Below are 19,982 nucleotides of genomic sequence, written 5' to 3'. Positions count from 1 at the left end.
CATACGTGCCACACTCAATAAACTTTTCATGGGCACAACGAACAATGATGTCGGCATCTATCACTGCCATCCCTGTCCTCCAAAAACTGTGGAGGCCCAGGAGCATGAACACGTCATACGGTGTTTCCTCTTCGCTCTCTGCAGTTTAAAAAAACCCTCATTCCTGAAGGGTAATTGGTAGTCCCTTTTTCAGAGTTCGCTGTAAAATAATATGAAGCAGTTGTGTCCTAAAGCAATATTGATTGACAATGCGAGCAGCAGTAGACAAAAAAATGTCCTTCCGATAGGGCTTATTCATGCAACTCAAGCAGCTCGATAGTTTGTGGCAAGATAAATGCTGCATCGCCGACCGCAGTGACCGCAGTTCCGCGGTGCCAACGCTGGTAGTAATACATCGATGCTATATTCCAACTAGTGGTTGCCGATAATCACGCTACTTTTCTAAATTACCTCGTCTAGAGCGGATTGCTTTGATCAATCACGGTCGGCGCTTCTATTTGCATAAATCCGCTCTCTCTTTTTCCCCTCCTTAGTTTGCCACGATCACGGAGGATGGCGCCACAAGTCGCCGTTCGATAAAGGCGCCCCAAGCAGCGCCACGGAAAGAAGTTTGGCGCGGGAGTGCACGCGAGTTCATTCCTTCAACGCAGCGGCCCTTGGCAGTCGGCGCAGAGTCGCGGTCCGGCAAAGCGCGGCTTCTTGTGTAGCGTGCGTGCAGCGCCTGACATGTGACGATTTCTTCGCTGAGTACCTCCGCGCAGGTCACCGGATTTGTTTGTCGACCGTGTAAAGTGTCCGGAGGACAGGGTCGGAAATATGGCGACAGTGAAAGACTGCTTACACGTGTTTTCGAGTTTTTGCAATATTTGGTTCTCGCGCGTGTTCGTTTTGTAGGCTGCGTTTCGGGCCATTGATTGTCAGTGTGCGCGCGACAAATGACGCTGAGTGCTAATTTTTCTTAATTCTCCCTCAGAAGGCAGCAAGATGATTGCAAAAGCTAAATAGTTTGCCTACTCTAGAGTGATGTCATTGAATCCAAACTGCAACTTCCCTCTCACTCTACGCAGACGCCCCAGAAGAACTTAGTAGTTCGCCTTCAGTTTCGCTCAATCAAAACTTGAAAATTATTTCATTTCGTGTCTTCAAAAACTGCCTTGTCTCCTCTGCCGCATATCCTGACACGGGGTGTGTTGTAGTGCGAAAACAGAAAGTATGTGGAGGAAGTTAGGGGGGAGAGCGTTCTGCGCTCTCTCTTGCCGTTGGCAATAATATTATGCCGTATGATAATCTCTCCTCACAGTATTACTCGTGTTTCGCGACTGCTACCACCACCTCTCAACTGCGGAGTCTTGCAAGCATTGCGGCCTTGTTGACAGTTGACATTTCGAGCAACCCGGCAGAATAAGCCGGGAAGAAGAATCTACCCTACTACTGTGCCGGAGAAACCAAGTACGCGCTTACCAGAAGCCCAGGAAGCATAGCTACGGCCTACTCAAAAATCGAAGCAAACAACGGTTCATGGAGCTCCATACGGTCGAGCAGACCAGTGACGCTTACTCCAAGGACGTCTCCTCGACGCCGTCGTTTCTGGACGACGAGGTTTCCGTGAACGCGACGACGTGGGCCGGATCTCGCGACGAGGCGCTTGCCCAAATAGAAATCGCCGTGCTCACTCTCATTTTCGCCTTCACCATCCTAGGCAACGGCTGCGTCCTCGCCGCTTTAGCGGCGCGTCGTTCCAAGCTGACGCGCATGTATTACTTTCTGCTTCACTTGTGCATCTCCGACTTGACCACTGCCTTCTTGACGGTGCTCCCGCAGCTGGGCTGGGACGCCACGTACCGATTCCGTGGCGGCGACCTCGCCTGCAGATCGGTCAAGTACGGACAGTTACTGGGTCCCTACCTCTCGTCTTATGTTCTGGTGGTGACGGCCTTAGACAGATACCAGGCCATCTGCTTCCCAATGTCCAGCTGCTCGTGGACGCCGGCCAAGTCCAAGTTCCTAGTCTCAGTCGCGTGGGCCGTGTCACTGCTGTGTTGCGTGCCCCAGCTGTTCATATTCAGCTATCAAGAGGTGTCGCCCGGAGTATACGACTGTTGGGGCACTTTTGTAGAACCTTGGGGCCTACGGGCCTACGTTACGTGGTACAGTGTGTCGGTCTTCTTTGTGCCCTTGCTGGTGCTGTGCTTCACCTACATCTGCATCTGCCGCTCCATCTGGCAGAACTTGCGCCAGAAGAGGGAGAGTTCGAGAGCTGCTGCGAACGGTGTAGTGACGTCCGGAACGGTGAACGGTTCCTGCCGGGCCGTCCGCCGCGCCTTCCGTCTCAAAGGCGCGGCGGCTCACAGGGGTGAAGCCGTCGCGGCGTTCATGGCACCTCGTAGCCATTCTGTGCGTGGACTGTCACGCGCCAAGATCAAGACGGTAAAGATCACTGTCGTGGTCATCGTCCTATACATTGTCTGTTCGTCGCCTTTCATCTGCGTTCAGATGTGGATGTATTGGAGCCCGTACGCCAACATCGCCGATCCTTGGACGAGTAAGTGAACGCTTTTCTTTTTCATTGCCGGTCTTTATACAGTGAATGTTGAAGTTGCAGTTTATTTGCTTCGTTTTAAAGGTACAGTCGGGTCAAAAACTGTGGCAACAGCTTGACGAAATGGTCAAGGCTTCTTTTGATAAATGCTAGCGGAGTAGAAATAAGAGCGTCACATAAAGTTACACAGATTACAGAAGGAGGAAAAAAATGTTTGTACAGCATTTCTTAACCTTAGAAGCAAAGAGCACCTTGGCCTAATTTTATCGCTGCCAAAATAGCTCAGAAACAGAATACAAAAGTCACGCCTGAAAATGCGAATAAACGAACAATTGTTAGGACTTATGCACGTCACAACACAATAATAAAGTATTACACAATACAAGCAAGAAAGTCACACACTTGCAACACAATGAAAGTGGCGCAACATACTACAAACAAAATAACAAATAAAGTTCTCAAGTACAAAACTTGTCACGACAGTATTCCTTAATTGCGAGTTTTGATGCATAGGCTGTACCAAAATTCTCCTTGTTTAGCATAGTGGGAAGGGTATAGGATAGCGATTGATTCATATGAAATGTCGGTTGCTTTCTTCCGCTCGTTGTTTTGATAGATGGCCACTGGTTTTGAATCAGTCGTCGGTGAAAGTATTTAACCGCGCACGAATACAAATCTGCAGCCAACATGGTGGACCACTTTCGCGTGGAATCTAAGCGCAATTTAAAGCGCAATATAAACCTTTGCTGCCATTCTAAATTATCCCTAATTAAACACAGGTAAACGCGAATCAGTTCAGGTGCACGCGGGAAATGGAACAGGCAGCCACTGAACGTGCGCAGTATTGTGCACGTTGCTTCGAACACGTTCGTTTTGGGTCAGCTCATTTTCCCAAAATTTTAAAACCAACAAACCCAAACAGTTTCGTAGCGCTGCGAAGTTATGAGGTGTGACAAGCGTAAAGCGGCAGCTGCTTTGATTGCTGCAAGATTTTCAAGTAACACGCACAGTCTTTTGCTGACTTGCCGCGTAGTAAAACAGAAACAGCGAAGAGAATCATGTTTAAAAGGCGAGAAAAGAAATCCGCTTTTCATACTATATATCAATGCATTCATACGCTCATTCCTCATTGATAACCTCTCCCATATAAATGAAAACCACAGCACCGATATTTCGCAAGCGTTGGGCTGTTGGCAGCTTCCTCCCCTCTTGCTACTCTTTGAATCAAGGAAGCTATCGACTTTATATTAGCTCCATAGTGGCGTTTTTGCAGTGAAAGATGACTCTCTCTTCAATTCGCGAGTTTCAAAGGAACGGTCTACTTTTCATCTAAGTGGGAATATTTCAGCCGGCAATGCCTCTGATTGAAGCACAGAGCTATTCTCTGAAAACGCCCCATTTTCAGCGTCGTCAATTCGTGTTCATGTTGTTTAGCTATTTGGTTTTATAAATGTAGTGATATAAAAAATTTTATTGCCCAGCAGGAACCAAACCCGTCTATGTTTACACCGATATTGAATAATTTAGCCAAATCTACAAGAGAAGAAGAAAAAAACATACAGCTCAATACATAAGCGCTTCTTATTTTCATGAAAGAACATGCGGAAATTTTTTCACTTGCAAAATTGAGCTCAGCCTTGCCGTTGCTGGTGCCAGTCATTATGTAGTGCTTAGTATTTCGTGTTAGGAGGAGAATGGGGGTTTGGAGATGGATGGTGTTAAGCAGGCTGAGTGCTCAAATGCAGATAAGAAATGCATGCCGATGGATTGACGCGCTAACATTCCTCACTAATTTTATTGTTGGTTTTTTTACTCGCCTTATGAAATGAGAGAAATCAAACGTGGGCCATAAGTGGCCTAATTTAAAAAGAATTACAGGTTTCTGGGCGAGTTTTGACAGGGATCCTGATATGACAATGTGAATTTCGGTACTGACATAAGAATTTTGAGCAGGTACAAAGTAATGTGCTACAGAACTACAGAATGGTACAATAAAGTACTACAGCTCCGGCGCGGTGGTGCAGGGATTAAGATGCCTGACTACTGTACCGGAGTACCCGGTCTCGATTCCGACCGCCGGCGGCTGCGTTTCGATGGAAGCGAAACGGAGTGGCGTCTGTGTGGTGTGCGACATAAGCGCACGGTAAAAAATCCCAGGTAGTCGAAATATCTCGAGTCCTCCACTACGGCATCCCTCATAGCCTGAGTCTCTTTGGGACGTTAAACCCGACAAACCAAGTAAACCAAACCAATGAAGTACTTCAGAAAAAATACAGAACGAGAATAAAGTACCATACAGCTGCAGAAAAGTCTGTTGTTACGAAAAAACTACAAATATTTTGTCGTATTTTTACACTGTTCTATACCGTTTTCATTAGTAGACTGTTTCGAGCCAAGTAATGTACAAAAATGCAAAAGGAAATTGGGCGAAATTAGCATTTTCACTACGTACAAAACTGTAATATTGCCTTCCACGGAATGAGCTGTTGTGCAAAAACCATACGAATATAACGCAAGAAAATATAAAGATCCAATAGTCAAGGAATTGGCACTGGGGAGGGCAAAAGGCTGCACCAGCCGCGGTTCGTCAGAGGCTTTGGGATTCGGCCTGTCATTCCAAAGACGCATTCCGATGGAGGCATGAACCAAAATCTCTCATGTACGCTTCAATGTCAGCGGGCTTTGAAGCACCACAGGTGTAAGTTTATATCAGGGACGATCTACTACGCCAGATCTAATTTTCTACATGTCCCTTTGGAAAGTTAAGCCCCACACCTATCGCATGCAAAATACTCGAAGAGAATCAGCGTGGGCACGTGCTCATACGCACATAGGAAAGGTGTTCACTAAGCGTGGAGTCTCGACAATAGTATTCGACATTAGGCGAAGAACTAAGAAGAATTACATGCAATCCATTGATGCAAATAAACTTTGCAATAACTTTTTTTTAAAAAGGGCTCCCGCTTTCACCGTCTTTACTAGCGAGGTGCGCTTCTGCTAACGGTCAGTCCAATGACCTCTGTATATCGTCGCAAAGTTATGAGCCCCGCCGCGGTTGTGAAGTTAGGGTCAGGGAACCCGATTGCTGGGTCCAAGGATACGGGGATAGAATACCGGCAGCAGCGGCCGTTTGTGAAGGCGGTCATGTGCTATGCGATGACAGTCCACGTTAAAGAGACCCAGGTAGTCGAAATATCCGGAGCGCTCCACCGGTGTCTCATGACGTGAGTCGCTTTGGTACGTTAAACTTCATAAAGCAACTAAACCAACAAAATTATGAGAATTGTTCATGGCCTCGCGCACAATGACACCCCTACCACTCTCCATCGCACTTTTGCTTTTTTCTCACGATGAAAAACAGAAGGGGCGGCACTTTCAACACGGCAAAGAGATCCTCCTCATCCTTTGACAACGGCTCCCGGACACTACGAAGGCAATAGAAAGGAAATCACCTCATCCCGGCAGGGATAACAATGAAATTTGATGCGCTTTTCATAAAGGGGCCACCCCGTACTTCCACTTCAGTGCATTATCTTTCAATAAATGTTTTTTCATGATAGGCGAAAAGATTAACTTTTTAGGCAATGGAAGTCCCTTGCAAAGCAAGAAATGGGAACATACATGCCGAAAGCAGCTAGCAGTGTCGAATTTCATGCGTCAAAATTGCTTCCTCTCTGACGGCAGTGCGGAAGCCTGCGATGCGCAAAATTTTGATAGGCTTGTACTCGTGAGGCCTGGCGCATCCAAGACCCTGAAGAGGCGTGTACGGAAAGCGCCGAGATCGAGAGCAGATTGGGTTAGTTTGTTTTTTTTTTTTCAGAAAAATAATGGTGAGAGTGTTGAATTACGATGTATGGAGCGGCACGAGAGGGTTCCCGGTACCGGTGAAGCAGCTAGCGGGTTTCAAGTTACAAGCGCGTGAGGTGTGCAGGCACGCGTTGTTGAAGGGCAGTCGCTCGAAATTCGGGCTCATGAAATGATCTATATGAATCGACGTTAGAATGGCTGTTTTGCCGAAAGTTACGGAAATGACATGATCTTCATCATCAGCTTCGCGACAATTGAGGGCACTTTTACAATTATTATTCTAATGCAGCCCTGATAAAGGGAATGCTATTCCCGAAGCTGTCGGCAAGATAAACTTTGAAAATAAACAGTCGCGTATGCAAGGTGACCCAGCTAACAGCCATTTCTTAAAAAAAAAAAAAAAAAAAAAAAAAAAAAATCTCGAGGACATTTTGGCGACTGAAATGATGAAAAGCGAAAGGCTGAGTGCTGCATTCTGCTACGCGACTGTTGCGCATGTAGTGATGAATGATGCTACGTGTTTCACATTCCGCTAGGGCATTTATTGAGAGAATTCTGCTTGGCAGAGACAAGATCGCTCTCCTTGTATCTTCGCAGTTCTACGTTTACTGCTGTGTGGTTGATTTTACTGGGTGCGCGGTATTAATTAGTATTCAGTTAACTGATTAGACAGCTGGTACTAATTGGTAATTAAAATTATTATAACTACAAATTAACAATTATTTAGTTTTTAATTATTATTTACCAAGTATAATCAATTAGTCATTAGCAATTTGTAATTATTTATTTGTCATTAATTAGTAATTCATCATTGATTGGCATATGGCCATATAAAGCACGCATTCGTGCATACTGTGGTGGTGCTCTGTAATTGTTCAGACCTCCATGACGTCATCCCGTCTCAATCAATCAGAGCCGCCGCAAAAGCGTGACACTTTTGCTGACGACAACGCTGAGGTAATAAAGGCTTTCGACAATACAGGTATTCCAGGGAACCCTCTTGCAAACAGCTGGCCGCTGTATTGTGCACCACAGGCAATTTTGGTTTTGAATTTTATTAGTGAAGTGGCTTACTTTTTCTAAATTACTAAATGTTGCTCTTCGACAGTAAATTGAATTTCTAAAGTTGAAGAGCACTTTCAGAGGCACTCATTGATGTATTTGCGATAAGGAAAGCCTCACGCCTGTCGTTTTTTTTTTTTTGTTATTTTTGTTAGGGGGGAGGGGGGTGCACCAAAAAAAGAACGTGAGCGAAAAAAAAAAAAAAATCACGGGAATACCGCATTCGTGCGCCTCGATTGTGGTGCTCCCAATAGTAGTTTGAGTGGATGAAATCAGCTGCGATCGTGTGTTCACAGCCTGATTGCAGCGTCGGGACGATATGTCTGTTATAGTTTCTTTGCTCACGCCAACCAGTCGGCGTACGCGACGGTGCAAGTTACAGTGAGAGCAGCGAGTTCAAAACTGGTACTAGAAAGCGAATAAATGACTTACGGATCACGGCAGGCTGATACAGTAACACCTCATATGATATTTCAATCTTGTCATTGTAGCCATTCCAGGACCTAGTGAACACAAAAAAATGCCGCATCAAGATCTACCCGGGTCAAGCACGATTTATATGCCCATATATGTACAAATGAATACAAATCTTATATTAAGAAATAGAGTGCCTCTTGATGCGTAGTTCAGCCAAGCGAAAGTAAGTTTGTATTGAAGCTGCAGGAAAATGTCTATGCTCTAGTGCGGTTCTGACAAAGCTAAAAACGAAACAAATTTCTTGCCGGAACCTTCAGACTACTGGCTCCATGCGCGTCTATTTCTAAGCAGAGCCGTCTCGACATCTGCAAGAACGCCTTCGTGAAGTAGAGGGCTTAAACCGGGCGTTAGCTCCACCCTAGTCTTGACAAGATCTTTTCCCTTCCTTGTGCCCACGTGCGCGACATCACATTAGTTGCGAGCTCCACAGCGCGTTCTGGTACAATCGGCAAGTATCCTAACGGCGGCGAGTAAATCACGGAGGCGTGCATCAGGGTATGGCTGTTGAGCTCACATCGCAACTCTGTTATTCGACGTTTAGTTGTGGTCAGGTGCCGTCAGGTGACAATCCCTAATATTGCATTGCAGGTTGGGCGTACCATGCATAGATAGATCCCGGCAGCTGGAGCTTTCAGCGAACGATTCGTAAAAATAAGCGCCGGGTATAGGATTGGTCGTTAGCCCGATTTCCGATCAAGTTGATAAAGGGTATGGTGTGCTGGAATGGGTGGGTATGGGAATGAAAAAGAAAATGTAAATGGTGCCAATTCCGCTTACCTGATTCCTGTTGAGAATGCTAGTTTTTCCGCATTTAGAGGAGTCACGCACGTGGAAAAAAGGAATAGGGAAAATAAAAATGACAGCGCCTCTTGCGTCGACGTACTTCAATGTGTCCTCGCTCGCACTTTGGTACTTGCAGCAAAAGGAAGTTCATAAGAAATAAAGTGTGATGCTGTTCTGTATACAATCAAAATAAATATATGTCCATAATGTTCTTGATTTCGAACAAAGTGGCTCTGGTGCTCTGGTTAAACCAGGTTGATTTACGTTAGCGATGCCTCTATGGCTGCGCTTATGGTTCAGCATGCATATAGTGTGCCTCATGGTGTAGCTTGGGATGTTTAGCTATGAGTAAAGACATGACACACAAATGAACGACTAGTCTTCGTTAACTTTATTAATGCTAATTAACACACTACGGTTGCCCGTCAAGTAGTGAGACTTGGTCCAAATTTAGTTCATGTTATTACGGCTTGGTTCAAGCGGGGCTTTATATTCGGGCTGGCAGGAGCTGCCAACTTGGGTCTCTCGTTTCACATGGGACGGTTATGTCAGAATCAGCCTGCCAGGACCCTGGCATTCACGTTATTCCTATAGGCCACTTAGGCACGTTCATACGGCTTGGTGAAAGCCGTATTCGGCACGGCTGTGGCTCAAGATCAAACGTGGCCCTTCCCGGGACTACGCGACGGTCTGAAACCTGGCGCAGTATTGCTAACGCAATAAATGGCTCGGGTCTCATGTGTCAACGATACGAGCTGGAGAAACAGCAACTTCCGTGTTTTCTGTTTGTAAAGTGTTGAGTTCTTACGCAGTCAGTGGCTTTCCTGCTAACATGACACGAATTTCGGCTCTCCTGTCCTAGTAGGATTTGGGAATTTTTTGGACTGACTTATCCTTTTATTGGTGTCTTGCTCACACCTTTGAAACTATGAGCACGGTTTGCAATTTCGAAAGAGAGCACTGCACTTATAAATTAATTTCTTTTGTTGACGCATACATCAAGTTCTCATTCGGCATGTATCTTCGTTTCAGTATCAACCGGTTAGGTGCGTGATATCTGGAAGGTAATAAGATGTTAAAATTCTAATCCTCAGGTCATGCAGTATCAGTGCATTTATCATTCATGGCTGGCAAGTTTGAAATATGTCACTCTTTTTTTTAATTATCGCTCGTTTATTACAAAGTTTTATAGTGTTGGGTCACAAAAAAATAAATGTGCTTTATTTGTGACAAAGATGCTGCTCCTATGTAAAGATGCTTTATATATTTCCTTGAATGATCGTATTTATTGTTGAAGCCATCTTACAGGTTCGAAACATGATAGCTTTACAATCTTGCGCATTGACGCATCTGCACATTTACTTTGCAGTAATGCTTTCCTCCCTTGTAATTTATTTATTTGTTTTAGCAATACCTGGGTAAAGATTTACGTTTTATTGATATTTTAAAGTTGCTCATTTTTGTTATTTTCTCTTTACGAGCGTGACGTTTATGTGAAGACCTTCTGATGTTCCTGCACGTCTAATTTAAATCTGTCTAGCCACTATGTGTACAAGTTTTTATTTCTCTTTGGCGCCAGGGAAAATGCTGTGTATATAGAAATTCACATGATTTTTTGTCGTGTCCTATTTTTATTCGTTTCCGCCGTTAAATTATCGTAAACTAATATTTTAAAAGTTTAGTGCTTCAATACGGCCAGTACATCAAACTACTAGCCTTTCCATCCCTTCATAGACTTCCCCTGTTTCACTCATGGCCTGTTGTCTTCATGGTCGTCTTCACTACTGCGAACTCGGCCTCGGCTGCGGTTCTGAATGTTGCACCAGCATCATATCGCCCTTGCGGATGGAAGACCCCTTCTTTTGCATGCCTTCACTTTCATGCCATCAGTTCGGAGATGTTGAGCTCTTCTAACAAGGGCCTAAACCTACCTCAGCGTCTCTCGACTAGCGTATGTTCATCCAGGCTCTCTGCGTGCGAAGTCACGATGGCATTGATACCGACAACTTTGGCATAGCATCCGGTTCGGCGCTCTCGGTGAGTGGTTTGTTTATCTTTTGGAGAGGCTGCCTTGTTGGTTGACATAGCGGATCACTTAGCGTTTCCACTTGCATGCCGGGCGCCCGTTTGCCGCCGAGATCCTTCAGGACCATCAAGCGGTAGACCCGGAGTGTGCGCATGGAAGAGTGAGGCTCTCGGGAATGTCTGTTGTTGTTTTTTGTTTTTTGATGTTGCACACAGAATCGTCACTGGGCCGTTCCGCCAAGGCCTTTTGAAAGTCATGTTTGTATAGCTTTCTCCAAAGCTTGTTACTTCTCGTTGGCTTGCCTTCCTTTCCAGGTATTTGATTTTTCTCAGCTTATCTGGAAATGTTCCAGTGCGGCATTCGCATCAAACGCAGAAATAGAAGCTCCACCGTAGTTCTGGCTGCTGTTGACATGGCTCAAGCCAGCAGCACTCTGGCTTGCATGATTTCGATGCGAGGGTCGGTAGGTATCGACCCGTTGCTTTTCGACGACGTAGCGTCTTTGCTACGCTAATTATGTCGAGCAGAGTAATGTTGGACGTCCTGCGACATTTTTGTTCTTCAATGTCTTCGAACTCTACAATGACTTCTAGCTTTCTGCCCTTTCTGGATGCGGTGGATTTCACTAGGTCTCAAACACATCATCGCGACGCGGTATACAAAAATGTCCTCACCAGTGTCGGCTCGGTCAAGGAGCCCATAGACGCCGACCACGTCACACCACTTTCAATCTTCCCCGCGCACGCTCCAGGGAAACAGAGGCTTTGGTGCTGAACCGCTTCTTGTTGGAGTTGGGTGCGCACAGTTTAGGAAGGCGTTATGCCCTATTTTTTCTCTCGATGTCGTAAAACATGGAGTACAGGTGCTCGAAAGCGTGGACAGAGCTATGTGCCGGGAGGCCAGGGTAGCCTCATGAATGTAATCGGGGAGGCCATAAACAACGTACTGCCTGGCGGCAGGCTCAGACAAGGGCCAGTTGCAGGCCTCGAAGAGTCTGAGTTCCTCATAAATGTACGTGGAGACGTTAACACCTCGAGCTTGGCGCCACGACCGCTTGCGCGTATGCTTCTTGTCGTGCGCACTGGGGAGGGGACCGAAAGCGGCCATGACAGTTGCTGTCCAAGCCGGTTAGGTGGTGCACTGTCGACCTTGATGCTGGTGCCATGCCGGGCAGCCGTTTCGTATATATGATGATGGCCAGATCCTGGCTGAAATGCTAGAATATATATATATATATATATATATATATATATATATATATATATATATATATATATATATATATATATATATATATATATATATATATATATATATGAAGGAAAGAAGCCAACAGTCAGCGAGGCCAAGGAAAGCGTTGGGGATGGTACTTTATGTATTTTTTTTAATGTTTACTTGGATAATCACAGACATTAGTAATTGAATCTGTTTAGGAGTAAGATAATTAAACACAAAGTAGAAGAAAAAACAACGTGCCGATGGTGGGAACCGAACCCACGACCTCCGAATATCGCGCCCGGTGCTCTTACAACTGAGCTACATCGGCCGCTGTCCGCCCTGCTACTTGCTTGGGTATTTATGTTGTCTGTATACGAACCTTGAGAGTGTTCACCAGCGCCACCCTCAACCATAGTGGCGGACGTGGAACGTCCTTTGTTACCGCCAGCGTCACGTAGAACGTGATCAAGAGCGAGGGCGAAAGCTGTGCTAGAACCCTCTTACGCTGCCTATGGCTTCAAGACTGCCAGAACCGAGACCCCCGTAAGCTACAAGCAGATAAATTAAGGGGAAATGAGGGTGCTCGTTATAATACATGAAGGAAAGAAGCCAACAGTCGGCGAGGCCAAGGAAAGCGTTGGGGATGGTACTTTATGTATTTTTTTTAATGTTGACTTGGATAATCACAGAAATTAGTAATTGAATCTGTTTAGGGGACAGATAATTAAACGCAATGTAGAAGAAAAAACAACGTGCCGATGTTGGGAACCGAACCCACAACATATATATATATATATATGGAAGCGCGGACACCCTGCACACACACGCGCGCACAGACACACACACACGTGTGTGTGTGTGTGCGTGTGCGTGTGCGCGCGTGTGTGTGTGTGTGTGTGTGTGTGTGTGTGTGTGTGTGTGTGTGTGTGTGTGTGTGTGTGTGTGTGTGTGTGTGTGTGTGTGTGTGTGTGTGTGTGTGTGTGTGTGTGTGTGTGTGTGTGTGTGTGTGTGTGTGTGTGTGTGTGTGTGTGTGCGTGCGTGTGTGTGTGTGTGTGTGTGTGTGTGTGTGTGTGTGTGTGTGTGTGTGTGTGTGTGTGTGTGTGTGTGTGTGTGTGTGTGTGTGTGTGTGTGTGTGTGTGTGTGTGTGTGTGTGTGTGTGTGTGCACGGTGTCCCCGCTAACTTTGAACAAGGTTTTTGAAAAGTATGGTTAGCCCTACCACAGTGAAACCAATTCAGAGCAGTTCAGAATCCCCTATGCTAACCTATAGTATTCCTGTCATTTACTAAAATTATTGAATTAGTAGAAAACTACTCATCTAATTTTGTAGGTATTGGCTTGAGAGAAAACATTTCAATGAAAAAGTTGCAGATCGGCTCGAAAAACAGGTAGTTACGTTGTTTCCATCAAAGTAGCGTTTACGCAAAGTCATATTTTTAACAGCCGAAAACGACACCTGGAACAAAAGAGAAACTTCCTCGTGACTGTCGTCCGACCACCATGATCCCAAAACAATCGCTCCAGACAAAGGATATAGCATTCATCCGGTGCTGATGAAAAAGTTCAGGAAAAACAGTACACCTAGCACTGCTAATGCGTGATATCAATCTTTCGTAATCATTCACTAGTAACAATGCAGACGCATGTCTCGTCAAATGACACAAACACATCACTTACGTTCAATACGAAAACTGCATGTTTGGTACGAGGCAAAGAAAAATTTCAAGGATAAAAATTGTGCACATATCAAGAAAGCTGCTGTGAAAAGTGATATTATGTTTATCATGTGATTACCATTACTTAGAAATCGTCACTGCAGCAACGCGCTGCAAGCTCTCAGCCTGCCGGCACAGGCACGACTGCCGAAAGGATAAATAAATCGGAGGCAGATGAGGACTAGAGTTAGTGAAAAGGTGGCGTTGGCGTAGTTCACCTCTCACTGCACACTGAAAAATGCGAAGTGGGTCTGAAACATGAGCCCTAGTCATGCCTGGTGCACGTGCGCTGATTGCACCAATTTCCCAACAATGCCGTCAGGAATGCACAACGCTGCAAAATATTTCGAAAGCATTTCTTGCCTCTCGAGCGGCATGAACAGAAACTGTGGACTTAGCGCGTCTCCAAAGACCGTCTTCACGAGCTCTCAACCATTATTAAGAAAACATTCATGTGCACGTCAGGACTCGGACCACCATGCTTCCGTGCCCCAGCAGAGCTTAGTTAGCGCTATACGCAAAATGTTTTGTTCGACATGGCATTTGGTACAATGAAACAGTTTTGTACAAACTACGAGGGCAACCATACCACATTAACATGTGGCAGGGCACGAAGAAATAAGAAACAGTTAACACTCTACAAAGTACGCAGTGCAGACTAAGAAGGAGTGCCATTGCGGTTCGAACTCAGCTTTGGCATGTATACAATTCTCCTAAATGGATAATCTCGTACTGAAGCGGTCTTTGCTTCATTCCTGCGATCGCGTCCATAATTCTCTTGTCTATAGCATAAGGATGCTGGAGTGCGTTATTGGGAATAAAAATAAGTATAGATAGCAAAATGAAAACAAAAGATGGAATTGAACAATAAAAACAAAAGTAAAAAAAAATGAAGACGCATTTGGTGTCACAGCAGCAACAAGGACACTCAGCCTTTCATGTTTCTTATTTGTAAGTTCTGCAGCGCGCTCAAAGCTGTTTTTCAAATGTCTCTTCTGAAAATTGTACCGGGATGTCAGAATTCAGCGCGATGTGTACACTACTCGACTCTCGGCATGGTTTTCTAATTATGCCTGTTTTTTATTATTGACAAATTAAATGAACTTTTATTTGTAATATGAAAGCATGTAGCAAATCAAACATTGCGCAGTTCTAGTGGCTGCTGGTACAATCGTCAGTTAAGTTGCGAGGCTTGTCAAAACAGCTTTCCAAAAAAAGCATATGTTTGGCAAAGCTCGCTTAAAAATCCGGTTTTGCGGCCAGATCAAAAGAGTTGTCACATCATTCCACAAACTGAAGGTGCATTTTTTGATCAACACTTGTAATCGATAAGTACTCTTTTTTTTTACACTTGGTGCATGCACTGACATAAGGCTCGCCTTTGCCGTCTCCGTGAGCCAGTGTCAGCACTACCTGGCCAAGCTTCCGGATGCTGGCCTCTAATACATCAGTACTTCGCGACTGTCGAGCCGCCATCAGCTCGTCCTTTCTGCCCCGATCGTTCAGCCTTTTTCAGCCGCCGTTCTACGTTGCGGAGCCTCTCCATCTCTCGATGCTACATCGCTTTAATGCTTAAGAGGGAAACTAAGTGCTGCAGTTCTTGAGAGAGAACTGCATCTCCGTTGAACTCTGAAACACGCCATCGATCACCTGGCTACCTTACTGAAGTTTCGGTCGAGGACATTTTTCGTATGGCTGTTATCGACTCTGGTTCGGCGATTTCGGTAATGGACTCGAAGCTTTGTCACTCTTTAAAGAAATTTAAAACGTTAAAAGCAGGAATCTCGTTGGGCATGGCCAGCGCTCAGTATATCAAACCAGTGACAGCGTACACCCCTCGAGTCATGATCGTGGACTAACTTGTGTATACAATAGAGTTCGTCGTGCTGCCTTCTTGCACACATGCTGTATATTTTAGCCTGAGACTTCCTGACGCGTCAAGCCGCTATAATAGATTGTGTTTGCGCGGAAGTCCTTTCCCCCTATCTCTTGCCTGCCGGTGCTTGTGTCTGAGGGAGAGACGAAGAAGAGAGAGAGAGTGATTTCCGCGCATCTAATTCGTTCAATTTTTTTTTTATGTTGTTGTTGTTGAAAAGAAATAGAAGGATTTTCTCACATTGCGGTGCTGTAAAAAACGAGCTTTCATTTATTTTGATGATTGATATGATGTCGCCTTGTCTACTGTCTTGGACTCCCTATTGGCACTTCCTGTCATACTGAATTAACTCAACATTTAGCGAGTTTTAGTTTATTATTATTACCATTTCAAAAATTAGCACAGCTATATACCTGTCACGCAAACAATTTGTTTTAAAATACGTATTCCCAATGCCCAAACCCTAAACTTTATATATCTCTGAAGAATGCTTGCGGTACATACAGCTACATCCGGTGATTGCGTTAACATTTGCAGATTTCCACTCATAAATGCTCAGTGCCCAAGGCGCACTTCATATGCCTGATCGAGCGTGAAGATTAGATGATTATATCACATTAAAATAACTGATTGAGGGGTTTATTACTATTTCAAACGAAAGATTATTCCTTTTTTAAAATTGTATTGATTCGTAATGTGGTTCAAGATAAATAGACCGCCAAAAATTCGCATCGGAAAATTCAACGAAGTGTATAGCATTACATATTTCTAAAGTATCTTATTTAGCATTTTTTTTATGGACAGATACAGACATCGTAAGTGTAGCTAGTGGCCTAGCTAGAAGAATTCACCTTGGTTCTGGTGACAAATGGGCTGGCGTGCGAGGACGCCATTTTGTAAATATGCAATGTGGGAAAGCAGCTTGATGCCATCGGATAGAAGATACAATATGGTAAAGGGAACGTTTGGTTTAGTTTGGTGCCTATAAATAAGCGTCCCAAAGCGAGTCAGGCTACTAAGACGCCGTAGTGGAGGGCTCCTGGGATTTCGACCTCCTGAGGTTCTTTAACGTGCGCTCATATCGCACCGCACAGGGGCGACTTTCTTTACGCCTCTGTTGAAAAACGGCTGCCGCTGCCGGGTTTAGACCACGCATACTTTGGTTCAGCAACAGGGCGACCAAACCCCTGATTTACCGCGGCGAGTAATCAGAAGAAAACATGCAAGTGTGTTCGGTGCTTACTTGCTGCATCAGTGGAGCCTTGGAATAGAGGCCCACCCTTGCTGACGAGAAGCCTCAAGTCGCCAGCGCCAGAGAAGACGACGGAGACTTCACAACCGCGAAACCCTTGAAATATCCAATAAAGTTTTCACTCACTCACTCACTCACTCACTCACTCACTCACTCACTCACTCACTCACTCACTCACTCACTCACTCACTCACTCACTCACTCACTCACTCACTCACTCACTCACTCACTCACTCACTCACTCACTCACTCACTCACTCGGTGCTTACTTAGTTAATCTTCCTTTTTCAATTGCTGATGAGGTAACACATTTTACTGGAAACAGTGGTGCTCAACCACTATTTATGAGCTGTGTAAGCAGCACAAATATAATAATGAAATAAATAATAGTACTTGTGGTTTTTGGTACTATATTTAGCCAGTGAAATTTGTAGCGGATATCATTTCTAGTCACTTTTAAAAAATACCGACGTCTTTCCTCGTGAGCAACAGAGTAAATATAATTATAGGAAGGGAAGCAGCAAAGACTTAAGAGAACTACAAGATTGCATCAATACCACCTGGCTTCACAAACGTCATCAAAAGTTTTAGCCTCTCGTGCGTTACGTCACACACAAGTTAACGTAACGCAATTAATAATAGTAATATTAATTGGTTCACAGGAAAGAGAAGACGCAGTATTTGTCACACTTGTCTTTGTGGAAACCTGAACCGCGCCGTAAGAGAAGGGAAGAAGGTAGCAGTGAAAGTGCAAAAAGGGAATTAGGAGCCGTAGTGAAGGGCTACGAAGTGATTTCGACCATCTGGGGATCTTTAACGTGCACTGACATCGCACAGCTCACGGACGCCTCTTCGTATCGCCTCCATCGAAGCGCAGCCACCGCGGTAGGGTTCGAACCCGGGTACTCCGGCGCAGTAGTCGAGCGTCTTACCACGGCACCTGCCCGCTAATTTCAAATTTATCTTCAGGAAAAATCACTCAAAATAGCTTGCTTTATTCACTCCAAAAATATACATAAAGGAGAATTCTGGAAAGAAGAAACAAGTCACGCCATAGGAATATTTGCGAAAAATACTAAGTTGTTTGGTAAAAAAAGGCAAAATTGCATGCGTGGTGTTGCACCTAATTATAATAATGATAACTGGTTCACAGGAAAAGACAGGCACAGTATCTGTCACACTTGTTCTGTGAGCACCTGAAGCGCCCAATAAAGGGAGGAAGGAAGGTGGGAGTGGAAGTGGAAAGAGATTAAGGGGTGCCGTAGTGGAGAGCTCCGGAGTAATTTCGATCGACCACCTGGGGATTTTTTAACGTGCAGTGACGACATCACTTAGGTAAGCAGGAGTGCCTGCTACTGGCCCAACGGGGCTGGGACTAGCAGGCCACTGTAGCTTGCGGCGGGGGCTACCTTGCCATCATAATTTTATCTGTTGTAGGCCGTCATTGCACCCGCTACTGTTTCGGTGGTGGACAATGGCTGTTGCGACGAGCGTCTTTCTCTCCCTCTTCTTTTTCTTTGATCTCTATTTTCTCTTCTGTCCGCACAGGCAGCGGAGGTGGCTCAGCTACTAGAGCCAGTAGCAGGCCCGTGCATTTTCTTTTCTTTCTTCCTTCATTCTCAACAACACTGACATTGCACAGCACATGGATGCCTCTTCGTTTCACCTCCAACGAAACGCAGCCGTCGGTGGTCGGGATCGAACCCGGTTTCAACGGAACAGTAGTCTGGCATCTAAAACCACGGCACCAGCGCTGTGGGGCAAAATGTGAAGAATGTATAATCTGGTGATTGTCAGCAATACGTAATTTTAAGCAACTTACCACCTTTGAAAGGGTGTCAGCTTGTGGGCTATAAAGCAGCATTCTCGGGTGCTACCTCTGTAATGTGTTTAGAGGTTACAATGAAGAAAAAAATGCTTTCCTAAAATATACAACATATGCTAACAAAGCCTTGATTATTGCAAACAGCTTTCTTGCAATAAAATTTAAGTTTTGAAGGATGAGTGAACGAGTTGATATTTAACAAGAAAAAAGAGGTTTAGCTCTACGGCTGGAGGGAAACATATCGAACCAAGACACTATCTCGTTAAAAATGTTACCAGCGTGGTTACCGCAGATAACGTCTAAAACGTATAAATAATAGTCTCCATCACAGCCTGATTTCCTTTGGTGTACGTTCAGTTCAGTTCAGTCGTTCAGTCGTGTCCGACTCTTCGTGACCCTATGGACCATATGTCTCTCACTATCTTCCTAACATCACATAACTTCATCTGCAGCGCATCGAGGATGACATCTAGTTCGCTGCCTACCCCTTCTCCGGTGACCCTCCACATTTTCCAACATCAAATCTTTCTCCAGCGACTCCTCGCTTCTCATCAGATGACCAAAGTAGCTGAGCTTTAACTTTAGAATTTGACCCTCCAATGAGCAGTCAGGGTTTATGGTCGACAATATCGACTGATTTGATCTCCTGGCTGTCCAAGGAACTCTCAAGACTCTCCGCCAGCACCACAATTCAAACACGTCAATTCTTGCTTCCTTATCTGAAGGATTCCGGGAAGTTTTGCGTCTGTCTAAATTTTGAGAAAAACAATTTTCTGAAGCCACTTGTTTCCTGATATGAATTATTCCAGGAAGTTTTGCGTAAAGGGTGGCAATATTTCAGCAAGTTTCCGTCTCTTCTATAGCGCTGGACTGTGAACTGTACGACAATGAGACGAAGTAAGCCCTTTTGGGTATACAGCCGAAAACCACGTTGTTGGCGCGCTGCACGCAGGGAGTCTGTCTACGATGACTTGCCCTAAAGAAATATCTTATAAATTGTAGGCGCTTCGGGAGTGAATGATCGCTTGGTCCGATGTGAAAACTATGCTACTGTGCCCATACGAGAATATTATTCATTACGTCTCCTCGTCCTGGCATACACTGTGATAACCAACTGCATAAGGGCCGCCGATACAAATAAAGGTACGTGCATAGCGTGATGTTTTAGTTAAATACCCTCTCTTAATGAAGGCGTACTAGAAAAAAATTCTGCCTTTAACGCTACCGTGTTCAAATACCATCTGCCTGGGTATATGTCTGCTTTCAACGGAAAGTGGCTACTATGTGGCTACTGACAAAGCGCCCGCGACTGTTACTGAGTTTGGATGCCAATTGTCCGGCGGATATAGGTCATGTTTCGTAATAACGCGTAATCCTTTCGCTAACTAGCCTTCTACGATGTT

The 19,982-nt window shown here is 44.9% G+C and overlaps 1 protein-coding gene across 1 annotated transcript in view; it reads left to right on the top strand.

Moving 5' to 3' along the window:
- Nucleotides 1–1,518: 1,518 nt before the first annotated feature.
- The window catches only part of LOC146198705 (oxytocin receptor-like), a 66,354-nt gene continuing 47,890 nt past the window's right edge, over nucleotides 1,519–19,982 (top strand). The window contains exon 1 of the mRNA XM_084592633.1: nucleotides 1,519–2,542. Coding sequence (XP_084448759.1) covers nucleotides 1,519–2,542 — 1,024 coding nt within the window. The remainder of the gene's footprint in view (nucleotides 2,543–19,982) is intronic.

The sequence above is a fragment of the Amblyomma maculatum genome, chromosome 2 (genome assembly GCF_055883805.1).
Source record: "Amblyomma maculatum isolate TAMU_Amacu chromosome 2, ASM5588380v1, whole genome shotgun sequence".
Classification (NCBI taxonomy): domain Eukaryota; kingdom Metazoa; phylum Arthropoda; class Arachnida; order Ixodida; family Ixodidae; genus Amblyomma; species Amblyomma maculatum.
This window is presented reverse-complemented; position numbering and strand designations above follow the sequence as displayed.